This window comes from Ambystoma mexicanum, chromosome 4q, assembly GCF_040938575.1.
Source record: "Ambystoma mexicanum isolate Mex_15411 chromosome 4q, UKY_AmexF1_1, whole genome shotgun sequence".
NCBI lineage: Eukaryota > Metazoa > Chordata > Amphibia > Caudata > Ambystomatidae > Ambystoma > Ambystoma mexicanum.
Window position 1 is genome coordinate 1,191,485,893 of NC_090928.1, and position 19,455 is coordinate 1,191,505,347.

At 45.0% G+C, this 19,455-nt stretch overlaps 1 protein-coding gene across 1 annotated transcript in view; it reads left to right on the forward strand.

Annotated features, from left to right (window-relative positions):
- The window catches only part of BTBD9 (BTB domain containing 9), a 1,399,080-nt gene that overhangs the window by 255,077 nt on the left and 1,124,548 nt on the right, over nt 1-19,455 (forward strand). The window contains exon 6 of the mRNA XM_069608758.1: nt 12,262-12,381. Coding sequence (XP_069464859.1) covers nt 12,262-12,381 — 120 coding nt within the window. The remainder of the gene's footprint in view (nt 1-12,261; nt 12,382-19,455) is intronic.

Genomic DNA, 19,455 nt, shown 5'->3' on the forward strand with positions numbered 1-19,455 from the left:
GGCACTAATGAAGCAAAAGCTGCTGTAAGCAGTGCTCCAGATAATATTTTGAAGTGGGAGTATTTTACGCATGATTCAAATTAGGGAGTAAATGCAATTTCAAGAGAGTAAAAATCAGTTTTCTCCTCTGCAAGAGAGTAAAACTTATCCAACACATACACCCAAGGCATACTTAAAATCAGACCCATAGAACAAAAGCGTTGTAGATCAAAGTTGTCTGGCTTGTGCAGAGCCCTTCACTCCACATGCAAACGGCACATCCCGTCTGGGCACATAGTAACAGCACATCACTCCACTTGATAATGGCATATATCCTCCCTGAACATGCTAGCTACGCATCTCCTCTTGACACATACTAACGAGTACGCCACGCACTCTGCACATGGTAAAGGCACATCTACTTTGAGCATTTTCAGAGATTTGCTGTTAGCATTTGAAGAGCAAATTGGTGTCATTTGCATGTGTAAATTGCACCTTTACACTATGCGCATGCTAACAGCACATCTCTATGCATATGCTAATGGTAGACATTGTTTTCACGTATTGATAGAACATGTTCTGTTTAGCAAGCCTGATATTTGTACACGTTGACAGGACATATCTCTAACCATAGTGACCTCCAATCTCTTTTCTGCACATGCTATTGGCACATCTCTTCTCGTCTGCTAATGGTGCATCTTCTCTGCGCACATACTAGTGGGACAACTCTCTGTACATGTGTGATATCTGCGCGCATGTGCACAGAGATGTGCATGCTAACGACATGCCTTCTAAGCACATTCGAATGGGACGTATCCTCTCTGCACATGCTAACTGCACATCCCATCCCTGCACGTACTAACTGCACATCCTGTACAGCGACAGGATGTGCAGTTAGCATGTGCAAACTCCACATCCTGTCTATGCAGATGCTAACAGCACATATCGGCTCTGCATTCTAATGGCACATCTCGGCTCTGCATGCTAATTGCCCTTCTGTTCCATGGCACGTGCAAATGACACATCTTTACTAAGTACGTACTATGGGGACATTTCTTCTCTGTGAGTGCTAATGTAGCATCTCCTCTGCCCATGCTATAACAGCACATCTCCTCTCTGCCAGTCTTAACGGCAGGGCTCCGTTCTGCACAGGCTAAAATGTTGCATCCATAGAAAGGGTGGGAAGCTACTGGGCAGGAGGGCGGCCTGCACTTCACAAGTTCCAATTACGTGATGCAGCTTTTAATGGGTATGGCGCAGAGGAAAGACCACAGAGGAGTCGCTTCTTACAAGAAATGCAATAATGAAGAATGACCGTTCACACAATTTACTATCAGTGCTGGAAATTGACAAAAAGTACTGGGGCCAAATGTACCCGATTTTCCCCCTCCCCTTTCCTTATTCAGCCTGATTCGAACATGTCCTCTCCAGCCCCCACCGCAATGCCCAACAGTGCTCCCCTGGCATTCTGCTCCGTTTTGCTGTAATAAATGAAGTACCATTCGAAATGGGATAATAACCGTTACCACAGTGCTTAAAAGCAGAAGGAATTTGGCTAAAAGCACTATGTAAGAAAAACCTACTCCCTTTCTACCAGTTATTGGCATAGCCTCCGTACACATGCAGCAGCACATCTCCTCTCTGCACATGCTAACTGAGCATCTCTTTTCTGCATGCGCCAGTGGCACATGACCTCCCTGCATGTGCTATTGGCAAATATATTCAGTTCAGGCTAATGGAACCGTTCATCCCTGCATGGGGTAATGGCCCATTCCTCGTGGTATAGCCCAACAGCAAGTGCACGTCTTACTACAGCCAGCATAACCTTATGAATTATACATTACAGAGCAGGTTTACAACAGGCAGCAAGTAAAGGAATAATTGCAGATGTGTTGGCTCCCGCCCCTTTATTTCAGCACTTTGAGGGGAGGGGTGGAGGTGGCTGGTGGCTTGTGAGAGTAAACCGACCTACCTGACCTCTCTCCCATGCAGGGGCACAACAAAACCTACATTTTGGGGGGCAGGAGAGGGAATTAAGTCGTGATGGGAGGGGCCACTTCAGAAAATAGACAGGGCAAACTTGGAGGCTCTGCCCCCACTGTTCTACCCAACTCCTCCCATGGTCTGGTGTGGGGAACAACTATTGAATAGTATATTTTAAAGCGCAATATGCAGAGAGGTGATGGAAGACTTTCTTGAAAGTAACAGCTTTACATTTTTACTGCGTTTGTTCAAGTACATTTTTCTGAGCACACACAGTAAAACTTTAGCACCGCCAGTTTGTGGGAAAGACTTCCCTCACCTCCCTGCCTATCAAAATGCAAGTGCGCACATCCAGGGGTGCACCTAGGCTAAAATGTAGGCTGGGGCTAACCCTTCAAATGTTGGGAGAGGCACTAACTTCATAGACTGTGGAGGAATGGCAAACATACTTGTGTAGGGGCATCTAACTTCATTACTCATTGTAATAAGAATATTCTAGTGCAGCTTCAATGTTACAATCAGTTAACTGCTCTCTCCTTTGAAACACCCACTTCTTGCGGAACTTGAAGGTCCTAGAAAGTGTGAAAATGGCAGATGGTGTGCAATGCAAGACTCAATATCCTAGCATAACAGGGCATTGCAGAGTGTGGGGCAGTACTCTGGATGGCCCAAGCAACTTTTGTGGCTGGGAGCAACAGGGGAGAAAATGTAATGTTGGTTCTACCACAGTCCGCTATACTAGAATCTCTGGTGCACTGACTGGCTGGTGACACTATGTCTGCCTGTCAAATCCAGTGTTACAAGAATGGGGGAGGGCCAGTGCAGCAATAATGCAATTCTATGCAGCAGTATTGGAGCCACTAGCAGAGGAGCACCAGTATACACCAATGTGTCCCAGCACTTATTAAAACGGTCCTTTTGTAATGGTGTAAACTTATACGCACTCCAATTTTTACAATTGAAGTCAGAATGAAATTACATTATTTGCCCAGCATCACACACTTACGCTAAACAGCGAAGCTGGGATTTTAACCCGCTCTTTCAATTTGGGCATGGCCACCTTCTTCTGCGCTTTACTTGGAACAAGACTTTTAGTTTTGGGTGTCAAGACCTACAATAATAATGTCCTATAGAGTTTACTTGCATAGTAAAGCATCATAAGATGAAAATCCTAATAGCAGCATTTTGTGCCAAAATAATATCACTGTACCTTATTTTCCACATCCAGCATGGAAAACTAGAAGATGCAAAAGGCAAAACATCCTGGATTTACCCATTTCATTTTCAGCGCTTTAAAATGTATGGTTATTAAAGAATATTCAACTTAGGACATCAAAGCAAACTTTACTTTTTAGCATATCAAGCTATTAGATGTTATGGGTATGAACACATTTTAAAAGGGTGCTTGCTTTATTGTGTTGCTCGCTTAGCTGTCAGAGATTTGGTCTTTCAGTTGGAAATTCACCATCATGTGTAAGAAAGGCTATGCTGCTGACGAAAGAAACGCTACAGTGCCATCTAGTGGTGTAAAGTATGTTTGTTTTAATGAATAAATCAAAGCGTACACGGTACGCAGTAGAACATTAAATCATGTGTATTTGCCATAATTTCATGCGTAAAAAGGCTAGTTACGCACGCCATCTGCAGGGCTGGCTGTAAGAAAAGCTACCAGCAGGTGGATTTTGCTTCATTAGTGCTGGAGACGTGGAGAGCAGAGAATGTAGGCAGTAAGGCTGCTGCGGGTAAGTTTTTTTTTTATTTTAATGTAAACCCTGCAATCATAAATACAACAGAGTTGTATTTATGATTGCTGTGGTTTTCTTTCCAAGTTTCCCGGGCTCACCCAGCTCGTGATACTTAAAAAGAAAACCATGGCAATTATAAATACAACCGCGTTGTATTTATGACTGCAGTGGCTTTTGTTTTGAGTCTCCTGGGCTCCTCCGAGCCGGGGGAGCCCGGGAGACGCAAAACGAAAGTACCTGCATTTAGAAATAAAAACAGTTGTATTTATGATTGCAGTGGTTTTCTTTTTAGTTTCCCGGGCTCTCCCGGACCGGAGGAGCCTGAGAAACTTAGAAATAAAACCACTAATGAAGCAAAAGCCCTGCTGGTATCTTTTATTGCAGCGGCTTTTCCTTCAATAGTGCAGCGAGAGCAGAGATTAACTCGAGCACATGAGGCTCGTCTATTTCACAAAATGGACACCTCCTAGTGCTTCGTATTAAAGGGGTTTAAACATTATTTGTGTAACATTTTACATAGCAACTTTCATTAAAAAGATGTTTTTATACATTTATTATTGCTCATCTTTTAAGAACATAAAATATTTGAGCGCACTATTCCTTTAAGTATAGCCAGCAAAAGAAGTCCTGATATGTGGCCACTGGCTTGTAGTTCTTGTTTGACACAGACTAGCTATTTGTTATTCACACGAAGTGAAGACCATTTGAAATCCTAGAGGGGAAAAAAAACTTTTTTTTTAAATATGCACACCTGGAAGTAAGACTTTGTAGTCTCTTGTCTGCCTATGCACCTCTTCCCCCAGCATAGCAGTCATAAAAAGAAAGATCATGCAGCAGGCCAGACAAGGCCACCATCACAATTCTTTACAGCGAGATGGGAAGGTCTGTCTAGGTATTGTGCAGTTACAGTCATGGTGTATGCTTCGAAAAATTAGCTCATCTGTCTTGAATTTGGCTAACATTGTTACGATCACCTGGTATCCACGGGGACGCCACTCAGCCCTGGTTGGATGATTTGCACTCTCGAACCCTCTCCCGGTCCCTTGGTAAGGCCTCTGGTTAAAGATGGGTCTGCAATATAGGAGAGCTGGATTCAATACCAGATTCTTTGTTTTTTCCACCTCCCTTGGCCTCAACTCCTTCCTCCCCCTTGGGCCTTCTCCTCATCTTAATATTGTAAGAGGTGGAATCTCCGTCTTGCTCCTCGTGGCAGGGGTGCGTAGATGTGGAGGGCAAGCAGCGACCAAGTTACTTCACTGATGCAAGCCCCCTGTGGGAATCCAGGCCTCCTGCGACTCCGTAGGTTTGCTGCTTTACAGTCTTTATATGCAGTTTTTTTTGTTGTTTTTTTTTGTGTTTAATTGCATTACAATTTTTACAAAATCGTTTTCTTGCTTGCTGGTCTGTAGTGTCATAGGCCATCGTTTAAGCAAGTTAATTATTCACTCTGACTTGTTTTGTCCTGTTTTGCTTTTTTTCTTTAAAATCGTCATTTTTCTGTTCTTTCGCAATTGGCTTTTCTTCCAAGTCCAAGATCTCAAGGAACTTGGCTGTTGCCACGGTCAGAGTGGTAGAATCTCCACTCATTAGCTTGTTCCACCAATCTTCTTCACTTGATGTCAAGTTTTTGAGTCTGTGGGGTCGCAGATAAGTTGTTCTGAGTTTATCTGTACCTGGGCAGTGAAGGAGTAGATGTCTCACTATTTCGATGTCGGAACCATTACAGTAACGACAGTTGTTGTCTTTCGACTGCTTTCTGAGGAATCGGATTTCCTTCGTCTTCAAGACATTCAGACGCGCTCTTAAGAAGATTGTTCGTAGTCTCTTGTCTGGAAATGTTGTTAAGTAACTCCTGACCTCATCAATCCTTTGTGCAGGATTGATTGATATGCAGTTCTTATGTTCCTCTTAGTTCGAATAATAATGGCTTGCTTCTTTCCTTTTAGGTATGGAGAGGTATTTTGGTGTTGTCATGCAGTTTGAAGATGAGCATGGGCCGGTAGGCGAAAGCGCGGTGTGCGTGATGCGCAGCGCTGTATCGCCTTTTATATTGCTAACCTGTGTCTTTTCTCTCCTTGCAGGTTCGGTGTTCCTCGCCGAGCGCCGTAATGTTCCAGCAATGATACTGACCAGGAGATGACTACCCTGGTAAGAATTGTGTGGCTTTCTTCATTCGGGAGGAAACGTGAGTAAACGCTTAATAATGCTGTCTTTCTTTCTCCTCTTTCCAGGTTATGGTATTCCAGGATGCATGTGGTGCCGGATGATGGAGTTCGTACCTTCAGGTGAGTGGAACTGAAGTCAGCGGTGGATTGAAGACGGGATACTGTTCCAGGTAAATTTCATAGTGTTCTTTCCCTCTCTGCAGATCCTTGGTTTCAGGTAAGCTGGCATCAAAGAACTGGACACAGTGAGCGTTACGCTGCCCACAGCAGAATAACGCAAAGCATGTTCTGCTGTTTGGGTGTGGTTTAAATAGTCTCAGGTAAAGTAGTCTAGGTAAAATAGTCCCAGGCCCGCCACACCCAAAGTAGTCCCAGGTAAAGTAGTCCCAGGCCTGCCACACCCAAAAGACTAGACTGCATAGCTCAGCTCCTTGTAACTGAGCTATGTGTGTGCCTCCATGTTGGCTGAACCCCCCGAAAGTTAAATAGTCCCAAGTAAATAGTCCCATTCTAATGTTGGTCTTCATGATGGTTATGACCCTGGCGCCAGAGGCGCCTGCACTGACTCCAAGAGAGTCTTGGATAAGGTTTTAAGGCCTTTGACCTGGCCCTAACTGGAAGGCTGACTTGCCAGTGAGGGCCAGGGGCAAGGGTCATGACAACATGCTCTTCATTGTAGGTTGCTGCCCAGTTTTTACAACCATTGTTTTGAAGAACAAATATTTAACCAAGCCCTCAACTGTTGATGCATTCGTTTTTATAATAAGCACTTTACGGTGCAGGTACTTTGTAGCCCTGATGGTGATATCACAACAGTTTATATACTCCAATTTATTAATCTGAAGCATGGGAAAGGCTGAGTCTGTGTTGCTGTGATTTGGCGTTGTGATGTGCCGGATGAACCCTGCAACAAGTGCTTAAGACACTGAGCTATATAGTCTAAACCGTCATGGCAGGCACTTGCCAGTATGCATATAAAATGTTGATACTTTGCGTGATCACTATAGAAAGAGAGATAAAAACGCCACCCCACAGTTGTGCTATAGTAAAGACCCAAACTGTGTTCTACAGTAAAGGCAGAGCCCACTACAGAATTGATCAGATTGGAACGTTGTTGTCAACTACTGCAAGGATGTCTCAGCAGTGCAACTATTCTATGACGTGTGGGCACAGACGTCTTTGTATCAGGCCGCCAATGAAGTCCAACCTGCACTCTGAAACGTGGATGGGATTAACCTTATTGTATCCCCTCCATTCATGTGGTTCCTGGTCATGTGGCAATGTGGTTTTTAACAAGCGCGCAATGACATTGAGCTAAACGGGCTGCAGACCCCACCCCCGAACTCTCATGTGATCTGAGGTTCGGGGCTTCTGTGCAGGGCCTTTGTTGACAGTGACCGTTTAACTTCGGTTTGCTGTTCTGTAGGAGGGTGGGGGAGAGGGTTAAAGCCCGATCTGCACGGTGGTGTTGAGCCACTGGTTAGGAGTGAACATGGTCTGCTGATAAGGTGCAGAAAAGCAGGGGGCTCAGTTCTATTGTTCGGCTAATATCCGAACTGAGCCCCTCTTGTAAATGTGTTTAAGGACCGCACCCCAGGCTTTAATAGGCGCTGGGCCAGACCTTGCCTCCAGCTCAGTGGCATGTAAACTTAATTCCATGACACTGAGCTGGTGGCAAGGCGACCTTTCTGCTGTGTTTTATATCTGCGAGCTGCAGTTATTGGTGTGTGCCGTGCTTCCCTTCACTGGGGAACAGTCCTTCTGAATACAGCGCTTTTAACACGAATAAACAACTTTCTTGGCACAGGATGCAGCCCCAACTCTACTTGAACTTGCCTCCTCACTTGAAAACTGTTTTTATTCGAAGAAGGTGTTGTTTTGAAATCTAATGTAAGCTCTATATGGAATTTAAAGTAATTGTTTGTGACATGCATGAGTGGTGGTGCGAACAGGCAGGCAGTGCCTTAAGTGAGTGCAAAATGAGCCAGGGCTCATCAAGGGGTGTGCCCTAAGGGCAGGGGGCCATCTGCTGGCTCATTAAGCCACGCACCTTGACAGCACCGTCTCAATGGGTAACAGGCACCCCTGCCAGGCAGCCTTTTGTAGAGATCAGCACCCTCTTCCTGCTGGGGGGAGAGGGTGCTGATCTCTGCATTTATATTCTATAGGCTTCATTAGCAGGGCACAGCACTCGTCTTTTCAGCCTTCATGGTGGCGCTGCCCCTCGCTAGCTGGGCAGGGGCAACGTCACCATTAAGGCTGAAAGGGTGAAGCCGCTGGAAGCTGAGGCCTTTTTCCTAAAGACTGAAACTCACACAAATGTGCGGGAGCTTCAGGATTTAGAAAACAATGCCTCTGCTTCCAGCAGTCTCACATTTCTCTCCATAATGGTGGCGCCAACCCACGGGCATCTCCTGCTTGAAGGGATCCCTAGCAGGTGTGGCGCTGGCATTATGGATGAAAGGCATTTTTTTCTGAAGGATGAAGCTCTCGCACATAAGCAAGAGCTTCAGGCTTTAGAATAAAATCCTTGTCATGTAGTGGGCGGGGCTGCCGGGGGAAGATTAGTGTGGGCTTTAAAACGAGATTTCCAAACCTACCGGGGCTCAGCCCCGGCCCACTTGAAGCCCTGCACGCGGTTGCAGGTCAGAAACACCAGTGTCTTGAGTGATTATCTTCTTCAATGGGTTTGGGGATATGTTATGAAATGCAGAGAACCTGAGGTCTGATCCCTTGAAGTGCTCTATGGAAACCTTAATAACAGAAAGCATTTCATTGTTAGCACCTACATTCGTATGCATACATTTTTAGGCAATTGAAATCGTGATGTGGGGTTAGTACTTACACGCCAGGGGAATGATTGAAAGGGTAGCGAGGGGACAGGAGACCACTCATCCTCGCAGCAGTACTTAAGTGGGTGCTTTCAGACTTAGCGGAGAGAGTTAACTGCTTGAAGCTGCACTAGAATAGTCTCATTAGAATGCTTAAAGAAGTTAGAGGTACCCACACAAATAAATTTGCCTCTCCCATACAGCCCCTGAAGTTAGTGCCTCTCCCAACATTTGAAGGGTTAGCCCCTGCCTACATTTTGCCTAGGTTCACCCCTGGATGTGTGCACTTGCATGTTGTTAGTGCGGGTGCATTTAAAGGCCCCAAACAGAAGTCCCTTTCACATGAATGGCAAGAATTTTCCATCTGAAACAAAAAGGGCCTGGCCTTTGTGTTTTTTCAAGTAAAGTTAAAGAGCCTTGTGGAAAGGGGCCTACCTGTCATTACCAATGGATAAGCAGCATTGTAATGTACAAAAGGAGGAATCCAAGATTCCTGTCACATAGAAACAGGATTTTTAAACATTGAAAACAAAAACAGCCTGCACATGGATGTGCAAATAAAAATGGTTTGAAAAAGTAAAAATGAAAAAAAAAATATCACTGCTCACAGAAAAATTTCAGGAAAACAAAACATGTGTGGGTTGGCAAAGAGCAATGTATATTATGTTTCACCCAAAAAACTCCAGTGACGTTTGAAGAGCCACTTTGTCTTCATGTAAGAAAATGTCAGCCCAATGCAGACCTTTTTGCTGGCTGTGGGCAAAACTTCACAAGGAAAACTCCCACTCCCAGCCTGGATGTCACATCTCCCATCTAATGACCAACCGCAATAAAAATATCCTGCTAAAGGTGTTGAAAAAATTCAGTGTTCTACAGACCTGCTGGCTCTGAAAGCAACAGTTACCCTTGACTGGTGCATGACTGATATGTGTGAAAATGGGGGCACTCACTTCAAAGAGAAAGCTTCCAACACAGGAGATTGGAGAAAAAATAACTTTGGGTACAGGCTGACCCAATGAAAACAAATGGCCGGAAGAAGAAACGGAGCCATTTGTCCCACATGAAGATTCACAATTTATTTAAAAGTACTTTTATCATTTAGGCCTTTTTCTCAGCCATCATAAGGCGGATGGATTTAATCTATGTACCATTTTTTTAATGTAATTTCCAGGTGATTTTGGGGATATAAAAGTCATCTTCCTGTGACTCTGGGAACTGTAATGGCCAGTTAAACTAGGTTTCTGACTGATCTAAACATGTTCCAAATATGAGAGTTGGTGAGTGGGTGGAAAATGAAATTAGGGGTATGCTTAATAACTTAAATATTCATAACTGGTGTGCTTTTTATGGAAACAGCAGGAAGGTGCCATATGGCTGTGCTACATGATACAGATTTGAGGGTCGGCTTATCTAATTTCCCATGATTAGCTGAAACAGAAAATATGTTTAGTCTGGCAGTTGCTAGTAAAATTATGAAGTTGTGATACATAACTAGTTTTTGCCAAAAAAGTTGAAAGGAGAACAAAGGATGATGACAAATGGGAATTGCCATATGTTGCTCCTGACCCCTAAACTTATCCTGACTTGGAGGTTGGGTTTGGGAGGAGAGAGAAGGGTAACTGTCCAATCCTAGTGGCAGGAATTACTGCAGGGTACCTCCCCAAGATTGTAAAATCGGTGGTGTCATCGATGCTATACAAGGGCGACTGCACTAGGACAAGGGAGTGAGAAAAGGAGAATGACCGGAGGACAGAGAGAAGAGAGACCATCATGAAGGCTGCTGAAACTTACCATCGTATAGCTGTAAGGAGACACCAGAGGAGATTGTTGAGAGTGCATTTGGGAGGAGCTGTCTATCTCTAGGAAGGCCTCAAAGCTGATTGGGTCCTATGGTGGAGAGCGGGAGGCCATCTTTCAGAGTGGAGTGACCAGACCCCTGCCTTATCTGAGATGTAGCTGGCCTTCCTGAACCTTAAACAGAGGCTTGCAATGTAAGTAGAACTACTGAGCCCTGGGAAACCAAAAGGTGAGAAGGTCTGCTTGCCTTGCATCCTTTCCCTTTATACTGGGTGGGGGTGGGGGGAGGGCAAACTGTGTAGATCCTTAGCCTATGTAACCAAAAGTATTAATTTAATTAATTCAGCATTTGGCAGGACACTACTGGGTGAATTATGTCAAAATTCAAAATTAACAAAGCTCACTTCCCAGTGGGCGCTGAAAACTATAGCCTATAATTTAATTGGGTAATTGTTGTTGTCTTGCTGACCTTGACTTCTTAAAGGAAGAGGGGTGTCTTTGTTCTTAAATCAGTCCAACCTTTTTATCCAGCTTCCCCAACCTAGACCAAAGCAAGTGGGGGTCTGAAAAACAAAGAGATGAATCACCCAGTGTTTATTTTAAACCAAAAGTGTGAAATTATAATTGCCATATGTATTTTTAACAATCTTGAAATCCTACTGCTACCCTTTTAAGCCTGCAGGAAAATCAAAATCTCACGACATTAACTAAGTGCCTTTGCTATTGAACCGTGTAATTATTTCATGAAGTGATATTTGCAGAAAGTAAGAATTGTGATTGTGTTCTTTTTAACTCACTTGTGTGATTTATTTATGCTGAGAGAAGTTTGTTGAGCCACAGATAAAGTGTCCGCTTTGTTTTGGGTCCAATTCCCTACGACTTCTCTTGTGGGGAAGAGATTCAGTCTAAATCTTAAACTTATCTTGGATTCTTCTGTCTGGATAAAGGTTGAGGTAGTGTGGAAGTTGGTTGACCGCTCTCGATTCACCTTTGCATTTAGGTTCGTTTTATATCTATCTTTCTTCTCTTGGGTCTCGATCCAATCAAGTCGAACAAGCTTTTTTTGCAATCTGGGGCATTCGTGTCAGTGTCTCTAGGGTAATTTCTCTTTTCATACGTAACCTCATGGTTGCTTCTTTCCATTTGTTTAATACGAGGTCGTTGACTTCATATTTTGAGCTTCTCGGGATGTCCAGGGTCGGGATCTTTTCTTCGCTGTTTATTTTTCTGAACAGATCTAGTGTTTTCCATTCCAGGGTGGCTTATCAATAAACTGTTAAATTAGGCAGAGAAGTGAGGGAGGCCTTTCCCAAAACTGACGGTGTTAAAGTTTTACTGTGTGAGTGCCAAAAAACGTACTTGAACAAATGCAGAAAAACTTTAAAGCTGCTACTTTCAAGAAAGGCTTCCATCACATTTCTGCATATTGTGTTTTAAATTGTACTATTTGATAGTGGGGTCCCCACACCAGACCTTGTGGTAGAACAGTGGGGGCATAGCCTGCAAGTTTGCCCCGCCCATTTTCTGAAGTGGTCTCTCCCATCACCAGTTAGCCCCCCGGAAATGTAGGTTTTGTTGCGCCCCTGGGAATGAGCTTCAGTACATGCAGCCATCTTTTGCGTTGTGTAAAGTATTGATTTGTCTTCTGGAATAGGGACAGTTGCTTCTTGAAGCCTACCGAGCATGCTGTACAGCACAGTTAACTTGGCACTAGGCTCTGTATCTACCAACCTGACCATGATCCACTCTCGTCTTTCCCAGGTCCTATTCCTACTACATCGAGGTGTCCATGGACGAACTGGACTGGGTCCGTGTCATTGACCATTCCAACTACCTGTGCCGCTCTTGGCAGAAGCTCTACTTTCCTGCCCGTGTTTGCCGGTGAGTGCCACTCTACAACTTTTCCAGAATTCGGCATTTTATTAGTTGGCTGAATGTCGATTAAAGAGCAGTGATGACAAGTAATTATCTGATCATGAATGTGGAATGTAGTTTGAGCTGGTGTTCGAATCTTAGTTGACTTCTGAGGTTCACGAGCGCCAGACATACTCACAGGCTCACTGACTAAATCTGCTTCTTTGATAGGCAGGGTAGATTCTTGTCACTAGTGCACTGTGTTGCATTGAAATGCAGTGCCTATTTTAACAAAATATATGCCATCATTTTAAAGGCATTCACCTCTCCCTGTGGACCCCGAGTAAAGCACGGGTTGATCATGCTTCTGAGCAACTGCTGCCCTTTTCTTGGTTGTACATGGTTGCCAGTGATGTATGCTTCCAGTTAGGCTTGCCATTAGCTGTTAGAAAGTTGAGAGCAGTTTGCTGACTCAATATATATGCGGCCCATTGCAGACCGTGTAACATGCCTTGTCACTGATGGTGCTTACGTGATTAGAGCTGGCAGTTAGCAGCGTTTCCCTTTTATGATCAATGGTTTCAAGTGCCTTTGTATGTTCTTCTACTGTTATGTTTCAAGGGGTACAACGTTCATACATCGAAAGTCATTTTTCCGTCATTTTTTTGCTGATTTTTCCCATCAAAAAAACCATTGAAAAACTTCTGGGGAAGGGAATATAAGGGGGTGGGGCGGTCGGGAATAGAGTAAAATTAATAGGGGTAGGGGGTGTGGAACCCCCCACGCCCCTAAAAAGAAAAAACACATTTTCGATGGGTTATTTCAAGAAAACAAATCGGCAAAGCAACCCATCGAAAAAATGAATGTCAAAATGAATATAGAAAAGTTTCCACTTGAAAGTTGCCCTTTTTTTATATTTTCCTATGCATTGTTCTCAAGGTTTGACAGTAGTTTCACAAAAATCCTTTGACTGACGATCTGCCTTAACACGCATTTATTTTCGCTGCCTTCATTTTTTCATTTAACGTATAGACACATTGCCTTCAAAGCATGGAACATTAGAGCGCGCTAGTGCGTCCCCCTATAACGCATGTCCTCCATGCATTAGTTCCACTTGCACCATTTACTTATTCATCTCAAAGTGCCCCTGAACGCTATGAAACAAGGTTATTTAGTGTAGTGCGCAAGGCTGCACCTGAATGGCGAAGGCTAACAGCATTAATGAGCTAAATCTGTGCCTGCAATAACATAACGGGTGTGCTCTTTCTGCCTTACCTGGCCACCCAGTCCACTGTTTAAAACCTTTGGCTTTTGCCTGTCATTCTTAACTGCAGATATTAGGGTCTGCGATGTAGGGAAGATGTTCTGATGGAATGTGAAGTTGCAGAGCCCAACATGCAATGAAACATCGGGCTTTCCAGATGCTTTGGACTAAAACATCCATCAGACCTCGCCTGAGGAGTCAATGGTAATGAACGATGCGAGTAATAGTCCAACATATTTGGAGCGTTGCGTTTACACACCCCTGATTCACAGAGATGTGCAGGCAATGTTTTACAGACCGTACTTTATATTTGGCTGTTATCTGTATTTGAATATTGGTAGCCATGTACAAATAATCAGACTTTCTTCAAGGCTGCAAAAGATTCTTCTTGCCAATTTTAGACTGCTTGAAACACTTTTTCCTGCCATATACTGCTGTTCCACGCACCTTGATCTAGTTCTCTATGGTACATGTCAATGCTATACTTTGTTTATTTTCATTGTAACATTTAGTAATATTATTGGCTTTGGAAATCCCTTTGTGGTGTGATAGTGTACATACATTCGAATGGATTGTGTCCTCCCACATATTCCTCATCTTTGATATCTCCAATATCCAGCTTCAGCTGCTTTGGAAAAAGAAGGGTGCTGTGCGTCGATGCAGTCGACTCGATGTCTCTCGAGGGCCTCGTTCTCTAGGGTGATGTCATTGAAGGTATATATAGCACACGCATCGCCCTTTGGCTTCAGTTATGCTTCGAGAACTATGCCACGCTTCTATTGTTTATTCGAGAAAATGTCTTCATCTTCGGCAACAACTACCTCGAAGATCGGGTTTAAAAATTGTCAAGACTGCGATGCCAAGATGTCACTGACCGATCCGCAACGAGTATGCTTGTGGTGTCTAGGGTGTGGAGCACAAGACCTCGGACTGTTCGAAGTGTAAATTGATGACCAGAAAAATCTCTGAAGGAGAGGAGAAATTGGCGGTTTGTAGATTCCCTAAGAAATCCCCATCGACTACCCCGTCGAAGAAACCTTCTGACGAAGCGAGAGGCAACTTGGCTCGATGAAAGAAGGCAAAAAGGTCCAAGTCAAGGAGTGTCTCCCACCACCACTTGTTGAAGAGGCATGACGTCCTCGTCCGACTTCTCTCCTGAGAGGACTATATCCTGCCCCACTAAGAACTCTGCTCCAGCGGAATGGGAAATAATTGGGCAAGAAATGCTTAAGATATTCGAGAGCCAGACACTCCTGAAGTAGGCAGGTCATGCTCTTACTGTGCCTTCTGAAGCCGGTAAGGAAAGGGCTTGAGCCAAATCCTGTGCCCTCGAGCCTGTAACGAAGGGCAGATTCCCACTGAGAGCTGTCGAGACCTCAATACAATGAGAAATCATTGATGGATCCTTCTAGTCATAAGGCGAAAGACAAGTCGAAGTCATCGATACTATTGACGCCAGCAGTACCATCAATGCCATCAAAGCCTCTGGTACATCGACGTCGAAAACGTCTTCGACACCACAGGCATTGGCCTCAAAAGTTTTGAAGCCTTCAACGCCTTTACCAAGGAAGGATTTCTTTAAATCTCTCACTATTTATGAGGACAATGAGCTGTCTGATAAAGATGCGCCCTTGGGTTTGCAGCATGGCTCACCAGATGTCCCTGATAGTTTCATATCAGAGGAATCAAGACTGAAAGACCTGTATGAATATTTGCAGACAGTCAGTGGGGTGGACACTTCACCGGAATTGGAATTTGGAAAGCCCGAGTCAGATGCGCATGCAAATGCTTCTTACAGGTAGTGGATTACCTGGGATGGAGCAGACCTGCCCTCCCTTTCGAACAGGATGACCGTACAGATATCCTAGATAAAGGTCCTCAAAAGGATCCTATCTTACCTTTCCATATTGCTCTGCAGAAGAGACTAAGTGCCAATTGGAAAGCACCGGAGTGAACTCCGGCAGTAAAGAAGAACCTGACAAGGAAATGCCATCCATCAAGTAGTGACCCCAACTACTTGTCGAAACATTCTACCCCAGAAAACCTGGTGGTGCAGGCAGCAACCGCTAATTCGAAACAGGCAGCCTATCCGACCATCACACTGGATAGGGATGATAAAAGGGTAGATGCCTGGTCAAGAAAAGTATTTTCTGCTGGGAGCATGGCTCTTAAATCAGTAAACTCCACATGTACCTTGGCAACATTTTTATACACTCTATGGGACTGCATTTCTGTGGCAGCTGAGCATATTCCCGAAGGGGAGGAAAGAGGCGTTTTCTTGGCCATTGTTAAGGATGGCAAGTAAACCATGTGCGTGTCTCTTCAGTCGGGTTTGGATTCTGCTGACTGCGTCAGCAGAGCCATTTCAGCAAGCACTGTAATTCACAGATTGTGTGGTTAAGGAAATCTAGATTTGCACCTGACGTGCGGTCTCAAATCCTTAACGTGCCTTTTGACGGGTCTCATCGTTTTGACAGCAAGGCTGACGAAAGCCTTGAGAAGCTGCAGACCTCGACGGGGACAGGCAAGTCTTTCGGTGCCGCCATTAGGCAGCCTCCGCCTTCTCACTCAAGTGGAACATCTTGGTGGGGTTGATCATTCCGCTACTGGAAGAGCGAGAGGAATGGCTGGTCAAAGAGGGCAACGAAGATTCCCTCGTGGTGCACAAGGGAGAGGTGAAAAGCCCGCTCAAGCAGCAGCATCTGTACCAACAGCAACTGCTTCAGCCACCTCAAACCCGCTCTGTGGTCTTGAGTCATGACATCCCAGTGGGAGGCAGACTGTCTCAGCATCTGAAAGAATGGCGAGACATTACTTCGGATGCTTGGGCTTTAGAAACCATAGCCCAAAGTTACTGCCTCTCCTTCATTCAGGGACCTCAACCATCCACCGGGGACCCATTCTTTGAGGGTTCCAGATCTGTTCCTTGTGCAGGAAATTTTGACCCTGTTAGAGAAAGGTACCTGTAACGGAGAGGAACAGGATGGTTTTCTCCATATTTCCTAATCCCCAAGGAGGACGGAGGACTGAGACCCATCTTGGACTTGAGATACTTGAACAAGTTCCTCAAGAAGGACAAGTTCAAAATGATCACACTTTCTCAGATCCTTCAGGCCCTCCAACTCCAGGACTGGATGGTGTCATTGGACCTTCAGGATGCTTATTTTCATGTGCCAATCCATCTCAAACACAGAACGTACCTGAGGTTCGCCGTTGGTGGTTTTCATTATCAGTTTCGAGTTCTGCTGTTCGGGCTGACCACCGCCTGAGGGTTTTCACCAAACTGATGGCGGTGTTGGCAGCGAATCTCAGGAGAGGGGGGATTCACATGGAGGATTGGCTGATCAGAGCACGTTCCCCTGAACAAGTCAACGTCACCTGCCACTCTCTCCAAAGACTGGGATTCTCCCTCAAAAGCTCCAGTTCATCGGGGCTGTACTGGATCCTTAGCAAAGAGCTTGCCACCCGAGGCGAGGGCACAAGACATTCTGCAGATGGTTTCCAAGTTTCAGATTGCCCAGCGTCTCCCGGTCTACGGCTTTTTGAGGTTGCTCGACTTCATGGCATCCTGCATTTTTCTGATGCCAGAGGCCCGCCTCAGAATGAGATCCCTTCAATGGGCCCTCGAGCCACAATGGTGTCAGTTCTCGGGCAACATGTCGGACCTACTTCAGTTTCCAAGCAGGGTCACACAGGATCTCCTGGGGTGGGCCTGCGAGGACAACATTCTGAAGCGAGAACCATTTTGGCAACCATGGCCGGAGATAACAGTAGTGACGGACACTTCACTCACAGGGTGGGGAGCCCACGCCAACGATCTGATAATCAGCAGTGGTACACATCATTCTTTTGGAGCTGAGAGCAATCAGACTTGCGCTGAAGGCTTTTCTGCCTTCTGTTCGGGCCAAGAATGTCCTGATAATGATGGACAATGAAGTGGCCATGTACTACCTCAACAAGAGACGTGGTGTAGGGTCACTACCATTGTGCAGAGAGGCGATGCAGCTCTGGTTCTGGACAATTCAAGAAGGAAGATTTCTGTCATCAGTTCACATAGCCGGAGAAAAGAATACGGCGGCGGACGCTGTGAGCAAGCAGAGCAGTCTCCCATGAGTGGCAACTAGCTCAGGAAGTCCTTCAAGAGATCTTCACCCTCTGGGGAACCGCTCAAATGGATCTGTTTGCGACCAGTGTCCACAGGAAGTGCGAACTGTACTGCTCCAGGGAATTTCCTCCAAGGGGAGCTCTAGGAGACGCGTTGAGTTTACACTCCTGTACGCGTTTTCTCCAGTACCCATCATTCCTCACGTGATCAGGAGGTTGAGAAAGTATGGGTAATACATGATCCTAATTGCCCCGGATTGGGTCAGGAGGACTTGGTACGCAGACCTTCCTGACATGTCCATCTGCCCTCCAATATGTCGTCCACAAAGAGAGGACCTTCTCTTGCGAGAGGGGGGTTGGGTTCTCCATCCAGAGGTCAAGACACTCAGCCTTCATGCTTGGTTTCTGAGAGGCTGAGATACAAGGATTTGGACCTCCCGGATGACGTATTGGAGATTTTGCTTTCATACAGAAGGCCAGCAACAAAGTCTTTGTACCACTGCCATTGGAACAAATTCTGCAGTTGATGCAGGGACAAGAATTTGGACCCTTTGCTTTGCAAAACACTGCAATTGTTATGCTTTCCGCTGTACTTGGCCTATCTGAGGCTCCAGATTCGGACCATTAATGATTATTTTGCAGCGCTTCCTATCTTCAAGTGCTCATTTGAGGAAACTTCATATTTTAAGATCATTTTGTTGATAACATTTCTGAAGGGACAAACTAACGTGTTCCTCCATCTCCCTTTCGGGTTCCCGTTTGGGACCTTAATCTGGTGTTAAAGTTTCTTACATGTGCACCATTTGAATCACTCCATTCATGTCCCTTAAGGTTACCAATGTTCAAGACCATCTTGTTGGTAGCAGTAACTGTGGCCCGTAGAGTGAGTGAATTGCAGGCACTATCCTCTAAACCACCGTTTACAGTATTTCATAAGGACATGGTCGTCCTGATGGTGAAGCCGTCATTGCTACCTAAGGTAATTTCAGACTTTCCTTTAGGACAAAGGATTGTGTTATGCACTTTCTATCCTCCACCTCATCCTGGCGAGGAGGAGATGTTGCACAGGCTCGATCCACGAAGGGCTCTGAGCTTCTACATTTCAAGTTTGTCAAAACATTGTCTACATGACCAGCTATTCATAGGTTATACGGGTCATAGACTGGGACAGGCTGTAACAAAGTAGACCTTCTCCAGATGGATTATTCTAGCTATTTCCGAATGCTACAGGCTGGCAAGCAAGGATCTTCCAGAAGGCTTGAGGGCCCATTCCACTAGGGGCATGGCTGCTTCTTCTGCTCTTCAAAGAGGTGTTGCAATTAAATACATTTGTGATGCAGCTCCTTGGTCTACAATACATATTTTCACTAAGCATTACTGCCTTGATTCTACCCTAAGTCAGGATGGAAGCTTTGCAACAGCTGTCCTCAAATCTGTTCATGGAATACATTGATGGCAAAATTCTTACTCCCTCCACCAAAGCAAACACTCCTTTGGGAGTCTATCAAAGATGAGGAATATGTGGGAGGACACAATCCATTTGAAGAACAAGTTACTTACCCCCGGTAATGTTCTTTTGACTGGATGTTCCTTCGACGTATTCCTTATTGCCCTCACAGCCTACCCGTCAGTAGAATTGACCATGCTATTACAGCTTTCGATCCTTCAGAGCCTAGTATGGTCAACCCACGGTGATGCAAGTAGTTCTACTTGAGAATGACACGAAAAACAGA